Raw genomic sequence first — 15619 nt, 5'->3', positions numbered from 1 at the left:
TGTATATTTTTTAACACTTTTTTTAATTTTCAATGGCGCGAATGTGGGGTGATATGAACTGTTTTTTTCTATTTTTTTGAAATTTTTAAACCATTTTTTCTCTACTTTTTATTTTACCTAGTCCCCCTAAGGGACTATAAGGTTCAGCGGTCTGATCGCTGATTCATTTCTCCTGATCAGAGCTGTGATCACCAGAAATGCAGCATTCCTGTTACAGCTCCCACTCTGTCGGCTGTAACAGGAACTACGTCATGATAGCAACAGGAGTCATCACATGACTCATGGCAACCATTGGTTCCCCGTGATCGTGCCAAGGGGCCTCCGATGGTGTTTTCCCTGCCGCGGCCATTTAAATCGTGCTGTCACATTTTGACAGCGTGATCTAAGTGGTTAACAGGCGCAGGTGGATCGTGGATCCACCTGTGCCCGATAGCTTCACATGTCTGCTGTTGACATCAGCAGACATGTGCAGTGATCGCCGTCGGATCACCGCAGCAGCTGGCGTTACCCCTTCATGATTTAGTACGTACCGGTACTGAAGGGGTACTGGTCATGAAGGGGCTAATCAATATAAATCACAGTAAATCTGTCAGCTGTGGTTCAACATGTTCCCTTCTGCTAACTCACATCCAGGTTTGGGGGGGAGGGGCAGAGCTCTTCCAAGCTGACATTTCTCTTTCTTGCTTCACAAGGTGGTAAATCGAGGAGATCCGTACCCTCAGGAAGTTGGTGCCACAGTGCAGAAAGTCATGGAAAAACTTAACTTTTCGAACCCTTACAGGCTTGTGTGGCAATCTAAGGTAAGAGCTGATCTGCAGTCCTCTAGTCTATCACTGAGCCTCCGCCAAGCGTCACTGTAGGCATCACTGAGCCTCCACCAAGCGTCACTGTAGGCATCACTGAGCCTCCGCCAAGCTTCACTGTAGGCATCACTGAGCCTCCGCCAAGCTTCACTGTAGGCATCACTGAGCCTCCGCCAAGCGTCACTGTAGGAATCACTGAGCCTCCGCCAAGCGTCATTGTAGGCATCACTGAGCCTCCGCCAAGCTTCACTGTAGGCATCACTGACCCTCCGCCATGCTTCGCTGTTGGCATCACTGACCCTCCGCCAAGCGTCACTGTAGGCATCACTGAGCCTCCGCCAAGCGTCACTGTAGGCATCACTGAGCCTCCGCCAAGCTTCACTGTAGGCATCACTGACCTTCCGCCATGCTTCACTGTAGGCATCACTGAGCCTCCGCCAAGCTTCACTGTAGGCATCACTGAGCCCCTTGATTTATCACTTGCGACTATGAATGTACCCATGTGATTCAGCTTTAACTCCAAATTCCCCTATAATAATCTTTCTTCTTGGATTGTTCTGCAGATAACACTGGGCTCTCTTAGATGGTTAGTAAAGATCAGCAGGTCTGAGCAGTAAAGAATGTATTAATCTGCTTAGTTCTGAAGCTTTACATTTATGGCAGATTGTTATATAATAATGTGACGTGGATGAACACAGCAAGCCTGATTTATAGGAAAACTTGCAATATAGAATCACTGGTATAACGGGGAGATAAACATGCAAGTTGCAGTATGATCCATGCACACTAGATGGCGCCATCACACTATATAAATAATTATGTTACAAGCTCGCACCTGTACACACATACTTGCACAGAGTTATTCTTCTTTGGTTGCAGATTCATTGTTTACTGCAGAATATTTGTGAATTTTCCTAATAAACCGAAACAGGAACAATGTAAATGGCTCATCATATCTAATATAACAAGCTTTCTTCAGATGCTTCGCATAATGCCACTGACTAGTGCACGCTCAGAAGTATTCACACCTCTGTAGGCATCTTTAGCAATTAGCAAAGTTTGTCTGGCTGTTATGACCTGCAGGAAACATGATGCTTCACCAGACACTAGCTTCTAGCAGTGTTCCTGTGGAAACTTTCCCCATGCCTCATGGGCAATGATGTCCTTGAAATTAATAGTCTTGAGGTTGCTGCAATTGTTGCCTTCACATTCCACCCAAATGGTGTTTAACCCCTTAACGACCGCGGGCCGTAAAATTATGTCCTAGCGGTCATAACGTTACTGCCCGCGGTCTCCTGACAGCATCATGCTGCGATCGGCGCACATCTCAGCTGATTTTCACAGCTGAGATGTGTGCCTGCTAGGCACGAGCAGAATCGTTATCTGCTCGTGCCGTTTAACCCCTGTAATAGCGCTGTCAATATCTGACAGCGCCATTATAAACGCGATCGCGGTAAAGTTTTACTTACCGCCCGATACCGGAAGTCACGTGACCTGATCGCGTGACTTTCGATGGTTGTCATGGTAGCACAGTGTCATGTGATGACTCCTGTGCTAGACCTGAATTACTTTCACTTTCGCTTTCCACGTAAGCCAGGGAAGCAGGAAGTGAGTGAATCTGCTGTTTACAGCCTTGTAGCTGTGATCAGCAGATGGTGCAGAGCGATCTGAATGCTGATCGCTATAGCCCCCTAGGGGGACTAGTAAAATAAAAAAAAAAAGTAAAAAAAAAAGTTTTAAAAAATTGAAAAAAAAACATAAAAGTTCAAATCACCTCCATTTTGCCCCATTGAAAATTAAAGGGTTAAAAAAATAAAAAATATACACATATTTGGTATCGCCGCGTTAAGAAACGCCCGATCTATCAAAATATATAATCAATTAATCTGATCAGTAAACGAGGTAGCGGCAAAAAAATTCCAAACGCCAAAATGACGTTTTATGTCGCCACAACTTTTGCGAAAAATGCAATAACAGGCGATCAAAACGTAGCATCTGCGCAAAAATGGTACCGTTAAAAACGTCAGCTCGAGACGCAAAAAATAAGCCGTCACTAAGCCATAGATCCCGAAAAATGAGAACGCTACGGGTCACGGAATATGGCTTAAAACGTGCGCCACTTTTCTTTGTCGCTCCATTGGGAGACCCAGACAATTGGGTGTATAGCTTCTGCCTCCGGAGGCCACACAAAGTATTACACTTAAAAGTGTAAAGCCCCTCCCCTTCTGCCTATACACCCCCCGTGCCTCACGGGCTCCTCAGTTTTCATGCTTTGTGCGAAGGAGGCTGACATCCACGCATAGCTCCACATCTTGGTCAGAAGCAGCTGCTGACTAAGTCGGATGGAAGAAAAGAGGGCCCATAACAGGGCCCCCAGCATGCTCCCTTCTCACCCCACTCTGGTCGGCGGTGCTGTTAAGGTTGAGGTACCCATTGCGGGTACACAGGCAGGAGCCACATGCTGTTTTCCTTCCCCATCTCTTAATGGGCTCTGGGTGAAGTGGGATCCTAATCGGTCTCCAGGCACATGGGACCGTGCTCCCTCCGCAGCCCCTGGGGAATCTGCTGGACAGGAGCCGGGTATCGTCAGGGACAGGGCCCTGCTACTGTGAGGTACTCTGTGTCCCCCTGGGGGACCGCGCATGGAGCGCTTGTGCCATACACACTGCAGCACTGCTGGGTGTGTTAGTGCGCCGGGGACTACCGCGCCGGCCGCGCTTATTTGCCGGCCGCGCTTATAACTTTAGTCCCCGGCTTTTGCGGCCTAGTATCGCATATTCCCGCCCCCAGGCCTGCCAGTCAGGGGAAGGGCGGGACGCTGCACAGGACGTCAGCGCTGAGGGCTGGAGCATACTCTGTATCCTCCTCCCCCCTCACTCAGCTCAGTGGGGCATCAGATTCCCGCACTTTCTAGGGCACGCCCACGGCCCCCTCCTCCCCACAGAACGCCGGCAGCCATTCCTGTCAGCACTTCTGACGCTGGAGAGGAGAGACAAACGGCTCTGGGAGGCCCAGGCAAGGGAATCTGGTGATCACACAACCGCTTTAAGCGGTCGGTAAGCAGCACCTGGTGCTGGCCCCACTGAGTGCCGAAGTGTACATATATATATATGCTTATATGCTATACATTTACACTGTACGGTCGCACTGTTGATTTTTGGCTATATACCCTCCTGGATTGTACTCAGAGGAGACAACAGCATGTCGTCCGCAAAAAGCAAGGGTGCCAAAGCACAGGCTTATTTTGCAACCTGTACCTCATGTGCGGCTATACTACCGGCAGGTTCCACCGATCCTCATTGTGTGCAATGCTCGGCCCCTGTGGCACTTACTCAGCCGGAGCCTCTGCTACTGGTGGCCCAGGTGGAACCACCTGCTACCACTGTCCAGGTGACAGGGACGGAGTTTGCAGTATTTGCTGACAAACTGTCTGAGAGTATGGATAAATGGTCTGCTAAGATACTAGAAGCCTTGCAGTCCAGACCGGTGACTCAGGCCACGGGCACTGTTCAATCTTTGACCCCAGGCCCCCCTCAGTTGGAGCAGCAAAGTGCTCCTGGGGTGACCCATAGGTCCCAGGGTGAGGTCTCTGACATGGACCGCAGTCCCAGGCCGCCTAAACGGGCTCGTTGGGAAATTCCCTCGACCTCATCACACTGTTCGGAGTCTCAGCAGGAGGACTCTCTGGATGATGAAGCGGAGGTAGCAGATCAGGATTCTGATCCTGATGCCGCTCTCAGCCTAGATACACCTGAAGGTGACGCCATAGTGAATGACCTTATAGCGACCATCAATCAGGTGTTGGATATTTCTCCCCCAGCTCCTCCAATTGAGGAGTCAGCTTCTCAGCATGAGAAATTCCGTTTCAGGTTTCCCAAGCGTACATTGAGTACGTTTCTGGATCACTCTGACTTCAGAGAGGCAGTCCAGAAACACCGAGCTTGTCCAGATAAGCGTTTTTCCAAGCGCCTTAAGGATACACGTTATCCCTTCCCCCCTGACGTTGTCAAGGGCTGGGCTCAGTGTCCCAAGGTGGATCCTCCAGTCTCCAGACTGGCGGCTAGATCCATAGTGGCAGTGGAAGATGGGGCTTCACTCAAAGATGCCACTGACAGACAGATGGAGCTCTGGTTGAAATCCATCTATGAAGCTATCGGCGCGTCTTTTGCTCCAGCATTCGCAGCCGTATGGGCACTCCAAGCTATCTCAGCTTGTCATGCGCAGATTAATGCAGTCACACGTACGGCTGCTCCGCAAGCGGTGTCCTTAACCTCTCAGGCGTCGGCGTTTGCGTCCTACGCCATTAATGCTATCCTGGACTCTGCGAGCCGTACGGCGGTAGCATCCGCCAATTCGGTGGCAGTCCGCAGAGCCATGTGGCTACGTGAATGGAAGGCAGACTCTGCTTCCAAAAAGTTCTTAACCGGGTTGCCATTTTCTGGCGACCGTCTGTTTGGTGAGCGATTGGATGAAATCATTAAACAATCCAAGGGAAAGGACTCATCCTTACCCCAGTCCAAACCAAACAGACCTCAACCACGGAAGGTACAATCGAGGTTTCGGTCCTTTCGGTCCGCGGGCAGGTTTCAATTCTCCTCGTCCAAAAGGCCTCAGAAGGATCAGAGGAACTCCGATTCATGGCGGTCTAAGTCACGCCCTAAAAAGACCGCCGGGGGAACCGCTCCCAAAGCGGCCTCCTCATGACTTTCGGCCTCCCCAAACCGCATCCTCGGTCGGTGGCAGGCTTTCCCGCTTTTGCGACGCCTGGCTGCCACAGGTAAAAGACCGTTGGGTGAGAGACATTCTGTCTCACGGTTACAGGATAGAGTTCAACTCTCGTCCTCCGACTCGGTTCTTCAGAACATCGCCGCCCCCCGAGCGAGCCGATGCTCTTCTTCAGGCGGTGTGCACTCTGAAGGCAGAAGGAGTGGTGATCCCTGTTCCTTTTCAGCAACAGGGTCACGGTTTTTACTCCAACTTGTTCGTGGTGCCGAAAAAGGACGGATCCTTCCGTCCTGTTCTGGACCTAAAACTGCTCAACAAACATGTAAAAACCAGGCGGTTCCGGATGGAATCGCTCCGCTCCGTCATCGCCTCAATGTCCCAAGGAGATTTTCTAGCATCAATCGACATCAAAGATGCTTATCTCCACGTACCGATTGCTCCAGAGCATCAGCGCTTCCTGCGTTTCGCCATAGGGGACGAACACCTTCAGTTTGTGGCACTGCCTTTCGGCTTGGCGACAGCCCCACGGGTCTTCACCAAGGTCATGGCAACAGTAGTAGCAGTTCTGCACTCTCAGGGACACTCGGTGATCCCTTACTTAGACGATCTGCTTGTCAAGGCACCCTCTCAAGTGGCATGCCAACACAGCCTGAGCATTGCTCTAGAGACTCTCCAGAGTTTCGGATGGATCATCAATTTTCAAAAGTCAAATCTGACACCGGCCCAATCACTGACATATCTTGGCATGGAGTTTCATACTCTCTCAGCGATAGTGAAACTTCCGCTGGACAAACAGCGTTCACTGCAGACAGGGGTGCAATCTCTCCTTCAAGGCCAGTCACACCCCTTGCGGCGCCTCATGCACTTCCTAGGGAAGATGGTAGCAGCAATGGAGGCAGTTCCTTTTGCGCAGTTTCATCTGCGTCCACTTCAATGGGACATTCTCCACAAATGGGACAGGAATTCGACGTCCCTCGACAGGAACGTCTCCCTGTCTCGGGCAGCCAAGGCTTCCCTTCAGTGGTGGCTTCTTCCCACTTCTCTGTCGAAGGGGAAATCCTTCCTGCCCCCATCCTGGGCTGTGGTCACGACGGACGCGAGCCTGTCAGGGTGGGGAGCGGTCTTTCTCCACCACAGGGCTCAGGGTACTTGGACTCAGCCAGAGTCCTCCCTTCAGATCAATGTTCTGGAGATAAGGGCAGTGTATCTTGCCCTAAAGGCGTTCCAGCCGTGGCTGAAAGGCAAACAGATCCGAATTCAGTCGGACAACTCCACAGCGGTGGCTTACATCAACCACCAAGGCGGAACACGCAGTCGGCAAGCCTTCCAGGAAGTCCGGCGGATTCTGCTATGGGTGGAAGCCACAGCATCCACCATATCCGCAGTTCACATCCCGGGCGTAGAAAACTGGGAAGCAGACTTTCTGAGTCGCCAGGGCATGGACGCAGGGGAATGGTCCCTTCATCCGGACGTGTTTCAGGAGATCTGTTGCCGCTGGGGGATGCCGGACGTCGACCTAATGGCGTCCCGGCACAACCACAAGGTCCCGACATTCATGGCACGGTCTCAAGATCACAGAGCTCTGGCGGCAGACGCTTTAGTTCAGGATTGGTCGCAGTTTCAACTCCCTTATGTGTTTCCTCCTCTGGCACTGTTGCCCAGAGTGTTACGCAAGATCAGGTCCGACTGCCGCCGCGCCATCCTCGTCGCTCCAGACTGGCCGAGGAGGTCGTGGTACCCGGATCTGTGGCATCTCACGGTGGGCCAACCGTGGGCACTACCAGACCGACCAGACTTGCTGTCTCAAGGACCGTTTTTCCATCTGAATTCTGCGGCCCTCAACCTGACTGTGTGGCCATTGAGTCCTGGATCCTAGCGTCTTCAGGGTTTTCTCAAGAGGTCATTGCCATTATGAGACAGGCTAGGAAACCAACGTCCGCCAAGATCTACCACAGGACGTGGAGGATATTCTTATCTTGGTGCTCTGATCAGGGTTTTTCTCCCTGGCCATTTGCCTTGCCCACTTTTCTTTCCTTCCTTCAATCCGGATTGGAAAAAGGTTTGTCGCTCGGCTCCCTTAAGGGACAAGTCTCAGTGCTCTCTGTGTTCTTTCAGAAGCGCCTAGCCAGACTTCCACAGGTCCGCACGTTCCTGCAGGGGGTTTGTCACATCGTCCCTCCTTACAAGCGGCCGTTAGAACCCTGGGATCTGAACAGGGTGCTGATGGCTCTTCAGAAACCACCTTTCGAGCCAATGAGGGATATTCCTCTCTCACGCCTTTCGCAGAAAGTGGCCTTCCTAGTAGCAGTCACATCACTTCGGAGAGTGTCTGAGCTAGCAGCGCTGTCATGCAAAGCCCCTTTCCTGGTGTTTCACCAGGACAAGGTGGTTCTGCGTCCGGTTCCGGAATTTCTCCCTAAGGTGGTATCCCCCTTTCATCTCAATCAGGATATCTCCTTACCCTCTTTTTGTCCTCATCCAGTTCACCAATGTGAAAGGGATTTGCACTTGTTAGATCTGGTGAGAGCACTCAGACTCTACATTTCTCGTACGGCGCCCCTGCGCCGCTCGGATGCACTCTTTGTCCTTGTCGCTGGCCAGCGTAAAGGGTCACAGGCTTCCAAATCAACCCTGGCTCGGTGGATCAAGGAACCTATTCTCGAAGCCTACCGATCTTCTGGGCTTCCGGTTCCCTCAGGGCTAAGGGCCCATTCTACCAGAGCCGTGGGTGCATCCTGGGCCTTGCGGCACCAGGCTACGGCGCAGCAGGTGTGTCAGGCAGCTACCTGGTCGAGCCTGCACACTTTCACGAAACACTATCAGGTGCATGCCTATGCTTCGGCAGATGCCAGCCTAGGTAGGCAGGTCCTTCAGGCGGCGGTTGCCCACCTGTAGGAAGGGGCCGTTTTACGGCTCTATTTCGAGGTTTTACTTTACCCACCCAGGGTTTGCTTTTGGACGTCCCAATTGTCTGGGTCTCCCAATGGAGCGACAAAGAAGAAGGGAATTTTGTTTACTTACCGTAAATTCCTTTTCTTCTAGCTCCAATTGGGAGACCCAGCACCCGCCCCTGTTCCCTTCGGGCTGTTGTTCTTTGTGTACACATGTTGTTCATGTTCAATGGTTTCAGTTCTCCGAAATTTCTTCGGATTGAATTTACTTTAAACCAGTTTATAACTTTTCCTCCTTCTTGCTTTTGCACCAAAACTGAGGAGCCCGTGAGGCACGGGGGGTGTATAGGCAGAAGGGGAGGGGCTTTACACTTTTAAGTGTAATACTTTGTGTGGCCTCCGGAGGCAGAAGCTATACACCCAATTGTCTGGGTCTCCCAATTGGAGCTAGAAGAAAAGGAATTTACGGTAAGTAAACAAAATTCCCTTCTTTTCAGACAAACTTCCGAATTTTCTTTTAACCCCTTATATAAAAGTAAACCTATACATGTTTGGTGTCTACGAACTCGCACTGACCTGAGGCATCACACCCACACATCAGTTTTACCATATAGTGAACACAGTAAATAAAATCTCTCAAAAACAATAGTGCTATCGCACTTTTTTGCAATTTTTTTTCATCGTTCCTTATGGGAGACCCAGACCATGGGTGTATAGCTTCTGCCTCCGGAGGACACACAAAGTACTACACTAAAAAGTGTAGCTCCTCCCTCCGAGCATATACACCTCCTGGATGACCACATCTAGCCAGTTCAATGCTTTGTGTTCAGGAGGTCACACACACATATGCATTCTCATCTGATTTTTGATTTCAAAGAGTTGGAAGAAAAGCGGGTCCCAGCTGGACTCCCGGCATGTCCCTTCTCACCCCACTGTGTCGGCGGTGCTGTTAAGGTTGATTTACAAGGCTGGAGCCTCACATGCCGCGCTCCTTCACCATCCCTCGGGCTCTGGCTTGGAGTGGGAGCCATCACGGTTCTCTCTGCTTTGCAGGAGACCGGTCTCCATCCGCAGCCCTTTCAGGACCCTGCCGGACGGAGCGCTCACCCCTCATGGACCTGGCCCTGCGTCTCATAAGCTAAGTATTGAGACGTTATTGAAGGGTCCCTTGTGCATTTATTGTGGGGAGTGTGTGTTATGTCACTGTGCTGTGATTTCCGGCCGGTTCTCTGGTTTTCTCCTGAGAACCGCGCCGAGGGTGCCTGCTCGACGGCCGCATTGTAAAATTTAGGCCCCGGCTTCGGCTGCGGCCTACTTTCGGTTTCACTGCCCCTGCATGTCAGTCATGCAGGGGGACAGTGCGGCGCCGCCCACCGGCCGTTCAGCTCAGGGGAGGACACTCCTCTCTGAGGAGATGTTTCCCTCCCCTGTATTTCTCCTTGGCCCTCCGGTTCCCGCTCTTGGACTAAACCCCGCCCCCCCTCCTCACTCCGGCGCCATTTTATCAACGTTTACACACTGATCGGCGCTGGCTGCTGCAGCTCTGCATCTGTCTGGGGGTCCAAGCTGTGGAATCCGGAGGGCACACAAAACGGTCTGGTAAGCCACAACCTCTGGTTGTGGACTTTCTTATACACTCTCTGAGGGTCATTCTGAAGGAGTGTGTTCTTTACTGCAGAGCCTCCACCTCAGCAGCATGTCTCTCTCACTAGGAGCAAGGCTGCAAGACTTTACTCTATATGCACTGCATGTCAGCTCATACTGCCTGAACAGAGCACATATCCACATTGTGATGCTGCTTTAACATGGTGGTGCCTCGGCCTGGAGTCCCCCCAGGGGTCCCTCCGGCTGCTCCGGCCCCTGTGGATGAACCCCCGGCTTGGGTAGCATCGTTTTCTAAAGCTATCTCCCAGTCCTTTGCCGACTCCATGGGACAGCTGTCCCGGACTCTGCTGACCATGCATCAGCCCCCTTCTCAGGGTGCCTCTGCTGCTCCGACTCGCTCTGCAGAGCTCACAGAGAATTTTTCATCTGTTCCGGACCCCGTCCTCCTAAACGGAGACGCAGGGACTCTTCTCCTTCCTCGTCCCACGGCTCTGATTCACGAGCTGAATTGCAGGGCGAGGAGGATGCCTTTACTGTGGGCTCGGACGCTACCTCTATGTACCCCATTGATCTATCTGAAGGGGATGCGGATGTTAGTGACTTGATTGCGTCCATTAATTCCGTACTGGACCTCAGTCCACCAGTGTCAAAGGAACAACCCTCTCTGGTAGAAAAACACCAGTTTACCTCACCTAAGAGAGCAAGGAGTATGTTTTTTAACCACTCCAGTTTTCAGGCCACTGTGACCAAGCCCAGGGCCTGTCCTGACAAACGCTTCCCAAAGCGTAGTTCTGATGACCGTTTTCCCTTTCCACCAGAGGTGGTCAAGGAGTGGGCTCATTCACCAAAGGTGGATCCTCCGGTGTCTAGAATCTCAGCTCGGACAGTTGTGTCTGTGGCCGATGGCAGCTCACTTAAAGAAGTTGTCCAGTTACCAAAACTGATTTTTTTTTTTCTGATAAATCTTGCTAATATGTGCCCCTCAACACATCTATTATGTTTTTTCAGCAAAATTACCTTTTATTGTGCACTAGCAGCACATGCTCATTGCTGGCTCCAGCTCTGATGGGGTTAATCTCTCCTCTGACTTCCTGTGTTCAGTTCCTGCAAGTCCCAGAATTCTTTGTGGCTCTAGGGCGGTGTCTGGCTTATCTAACACACCCATTGTGTCTAATACACCCACTCTGCTCCCACCCAAACCCTCCTCCCTGCCTCTTCCCAGTGGATGCACTGAGATCAATCATACAGAGACAGCAGCAGCTCTGCACAGCCAGGGGAAGAAAGTGTGTGTGCGCGTATATACAGTGTATGTGTGCGCGTATATACAGTGTGTCCTGCGTATATACAGTGTGTGTGTATATACAGTGTGTAATATACAGTGTGAGTGTGTATGTGTGTGTGTATGTCATACTCACCTGTCTGCAGGGTCCCGGTGCCATGTCCGCTTCCAGCCCCTGTCTCGGTAGCGCCGCTCTGGCTGTGTGCAGTCTCCCCGGGGCACGTACGAAGCTTGCAGGACCTGGCGGTGGATCACCTGATGCAGTCACCTGACGCATCAGCTGATCGTAGTCTCGCCGGCTTTTTCGCGCCCGGCCGGCTATCAGCTGATCCTGCCATCAGGGGACTTCATCAGCTGATTACCGGCCGCTCCTGCAGCGATCGGACAGGATCAGACTCCCCTGCAGGAGCTGCCGGTAATCAGCACAGACGTGAGTATTTATTTATTTATTTATTTTTTTTGCACTGATGCTTCAGCTGATTGTATAATCGGCTTTTATACAATCAGCTGATGTATGATGTGATTCACGTAGTTTAACCTGACACATCATCTGATCGCTTTGCCTTCCAGCAAAACCGATCAGATGATATTGGATCCGGATTGGACGGCGCGGGACCCTAACCCAGGATTACTGCGGAGGGGGGTTTATTTCAATAAAGATGGAGTCACTAATTGTGTTGTGTTTTATTTCTAATAAAAATATTTTTCTGTGTCGTGTTTTTTTTTTTTTATCATTACTAGAAATTCATGGTGGCCATGTCTAATATTGGCGTGACACCATGAATTTCGGGCTTAGGGCTAGCTGATAATATACAGCTAGCCCTAACTCCATTATTACCCAGCTAGCCACCCGGCATCAGGGCAGCTGGAAGAGTTGGATACAGCGCCAGAAGATGGCGCTTCTATGAAAGCGCCATTTTCTGGGGTGGCTGCGGACTGCAATTCGCAGTGGGGGTGCCCAGAAAGCTTGGGCACCCTTCACTGTGGATTCCAATCCCCAGCTGCCTAGTTGTACCCGGCTGGACACTAAAATTAGGCGAAGCTTACGTCTTTTTTTTTTTTAAATTATTTCATGAAATTCATGAAATAATTAAAAAAAAAAAAGGGCTTCTCTATATTTTTGTTTCCCAGCCGGGTACAAATAGGCAGCTGGGGTTTGGGGCAACCCATACCTGCCTGTTGTACCCGGCTAGCATACAAAAATATGGCGAAGCCCATGTCATTTTTTTTTTCTTTTTGGGTAAAAAACTGCATACAGTCCTGGATGGAGGATGCTGAGCCTTGTAGTTCTGCAGCTGCTGTCTGCTCTCCTGCATACACTACTGAATGGAGGATGCTGAGCCTTGTAGTTCTGCAGCTGCTGTCTGCTCTCCTGCATACAATGAACATTTTGAATAAGGAAATGACATCAGACCTTTTTTTTTTTTTCATCAACAATCTTTAATGGCATTGTGCACTGATTAAAAAGCAGCAGTGAGCAAAAACGCAGCAAAAAAGGCACCAAATCGCGGCAAAAAACGTGACATGCAGCACCGCAGGTGACAGAGCAGAGTAAGTTGGTGACATGTTCTGGTCTGACACACAGTGTGCTGCATGTCACTGTATCCACTCTGGGGACTTGTTGTGCAGGTGACCGGATGATACATGTCACTAACTTGCTCCACTCTGTGACTTCTGCTGCATTGTTCCAACTGTATACACTCTCACCTGAACAAGTCTCAGAGTGGTGCAGTTAGTGACATGTATCATCCGGTCACCTGCACAACAAGTCCCAGAGTGGTGAAAGATAGTGACATGCAGCACACTATGTGTCAGAGCAGAGCATGTCACTGTCTCCACTCTGGGACTTGTTGTGCAGGTGACCGGATGATACATGTCACTAACTGCCCCACTCTGTGATTTCTGCTGCATAGTACCAACTGTATACACTCTCACCTGCACAACAAGTCCCATAGTGGAGACAGTTAGTGACATGTAGCATCCGGTCACCTGCACTACAAGTGCCATAGTGGAGAAAGATAGTGACATGCAGCACACTATGTGTCAGAGCAGAGCATGTCACTGTCTCCACTCCGCTGACCTCACAGCCCGTACACGCTGCGATGGATGCAGGGGGACACAGAACAAGTAATCGGCCGACACTGGAGTCATCTGATTACTTGGGATGAATTGAGCAGTAAAATGCTCTGGTGCTCGATGGGCGAAGCCCATGCCGATTTTTTTTTAAAAAAATTCATTAAAAATGAAAAAAAAAAAAATCACATTTTTTGTGGGCTCCCGCTGCATTTTCTATTGCTAAGGGTAACCAAAGCAGCTACTGGCTGCTAGCCCCCGCTGCTTGGTGTTACTTTCACTGGCAATAGAAATGCAGGGAAGCATTTTTTTTTTTTATAAAGGTTTTTCCCTGAAAACGTTTTTAAGAAAATGACGTGGGCTTCGCCATATTTTTGTATGCTAGCCAGGTACAGCAGGCAGCTACGGGCTGCCCCCAACCCCCAGCTGCCTAGTTGTACCCGGCTGGGAACCAAAAATATAGAGAAGCCCTTTTTTTTCATGAATTTCATGAAATAATTAAAAAAAAAAAATGATGTGGGCTTCACCAACTTTTTGAGTCCAGCCAGGTACAACTAGGCAGCTGGGGATTGGAATCCACAGTGCAGGGTGCCCAAACTTTCTGGGCCCCCCACTGTGAATTGCAGTCCACAGCTGCCCCAGAAAATGGCGCTTTCATAGAAGCGCCATCTTCAGGCGCTGTATCCAACTCTTCCAGTGGCCCTGGTGGCAGGTGGCACGCTGGGTAATAAGGGGTTAATACCAGCTATGTTTTACCAGCTGGTATAAAGCCCGAGATTCTTAATGTCAGGCCAAGTTTAACCTGGCCATTAAGAATCTCCAACAAAGGGTTTAAAAAAAAAAAAAGACATCACACAGAGAAAAATACTTTATTAGAAATAAATACACAGACACAGTAGGGACTCCATGTTTATTACTCCCTCTCACCCCTCCACGATTGGAGAGATTTCTGTACTGACCATGCCAGGAGAGAGCGAGGAAAAGAGAGCGAGCGGGGGGGATAGAAGAGAGCGAGGGGAGAGAAGAGAGGGGGGAGAGAAGAGAGAGAGGGGGGGAGAGAAGAGAGAGAGGGGGGGGAGAAGAGAGAGAGGGGGGGAAGAAGAGAGAGAGGGGGGGAAGAAGAGAGAGAGGGGGAGAAGAGAGAGAGGGGGAGAATAGAGAGAGAGGGGGGGAGAAGGGAGAGAGGGGGGAGAAGAGAGAGAGGGGGGGAGAAGAGAGAAGGGGGGGGAGAAGAGAGCGAGCGGGGGGGAGAAGAGAGCGAGGGGGGGAGAAGAGAGCGAGGGGGGGAGAAGAGAGCGAGGGGGGGAGAAGAGAGAGGGGGGAAGAAGAGAGAGAGAGGGGGGAAGAAGAGAGAGAGAGGGGGGAGAAGAGAGAGAGGGGGGGAGAAGAGAGAGAGGGGGGAGAGAGGGAGGGGGGGAGAAGAGAGAGAGGGGGGGAGAGAGAGGTAGGGGGGAGAGAGGGAGGGGGGGAGAAGAGAGAGAGGGGGGGAGAAGAGAGTGGGGAGAGAAGAGGGGGGGGCAGAGGTGCTCTGTCACCAACTGTCTCCACTCTGTGACTTGTGGTGCAGGTGACAGAGTGCAGACAGTTGGTCCCATGCAGCAGGACAGATGGCAGAGCACAGCGGTGACATGCCTGTCAGTGTCTTGCTGCTGGGAGGAGCAGATGATCACACTGCCCGACACCGGCCGCTCTCCTGACATCGCAGCAGAGCGGGCGGGTGGACAGTGTGATCACATACTTACGTGCAGGGGGGGATTCAGCTGAAGACCCCCCCCCCCCCCCTGCACTGCACACTGGCGCCTCGTGTCTCACCATCTGCAGGACGCCGGCTCCACACTGACGTCCTCCGGATCCTCCCCTCGATGCTGAGCTGTGACGTGCGGTAGTCACCGCCCACAGCCCTGTCACTCAATCTGAGTGGCGCCGGCATCCTGTGACGTACCCGTCTTGTTTGAGAGCCCGGAAATGCCGGGACGTCAGAGGATGCCGGCGGCCACAGCTCCAGGGGGTCATGTGACAGGCACTGAGCGTGCAGCATAGCGCCGCTCAGTGCCAGAAATGGAAATACAAGCCAATGGAGAAAATACCTAGAATTGTAAGTAGAACTTCGACAGAAAATAAAAAAAATGGGTGAACCACCCCTTTAAGGATCCCACTGACCGCCAGGTTGACCTTCTGGCCAAATCTGTATATGAGGCGGCAGGGGCCTCGTTCTCCCCGTCTTTTGCAGCGGTGTGGGCTCT

The 15619-nt window shown here is 51.3% G+C and overlaps 1 protein-coding gene across 1 annotated transcript in view; it reads left to right on the top strand.

Annotated features, from left to right (window-relative positions):
• FECH (ferrochelatase) overlaps nt 1-15619 on the top strand; it is a 67988-nt gene that overhangs the window by 40359 nt on the left and 12010 nt on the right. Inside the window, exon 8 of the mRNA XM_075343361.1 lies at nt 693-800. Coding sequence (XP_075199476.1) covers nt 693-800 — 108 coding nt within the window. The remainder of the gene's footprint in view (nt 1-692; nt 801-15619) is intronic.

This window comes from Anomaloglossus baeobatrachus, chromosome 1 (genome assembly GCF_048569485.1).
Source record: "Anomaloglossus baeobatrachus isolate aAnoBae1 chromosome 1, aAnoBae1.hap1, whole genome shotgun sequence".
In the NCBI taxonomy this organism is placed as follows: domain Eukaryota; kingdom Metazoa; phylum Chordata; class Amphibia; order Anura; family Aromobatidae; genus Anomaloglossus; species Anomaloglossus baeobatrachus.
The sequence above is the reverse complement of the archived record's forward strand: the minus strand, read 5'-3'. Positions and strand labels throughout refer to the sequence as shown.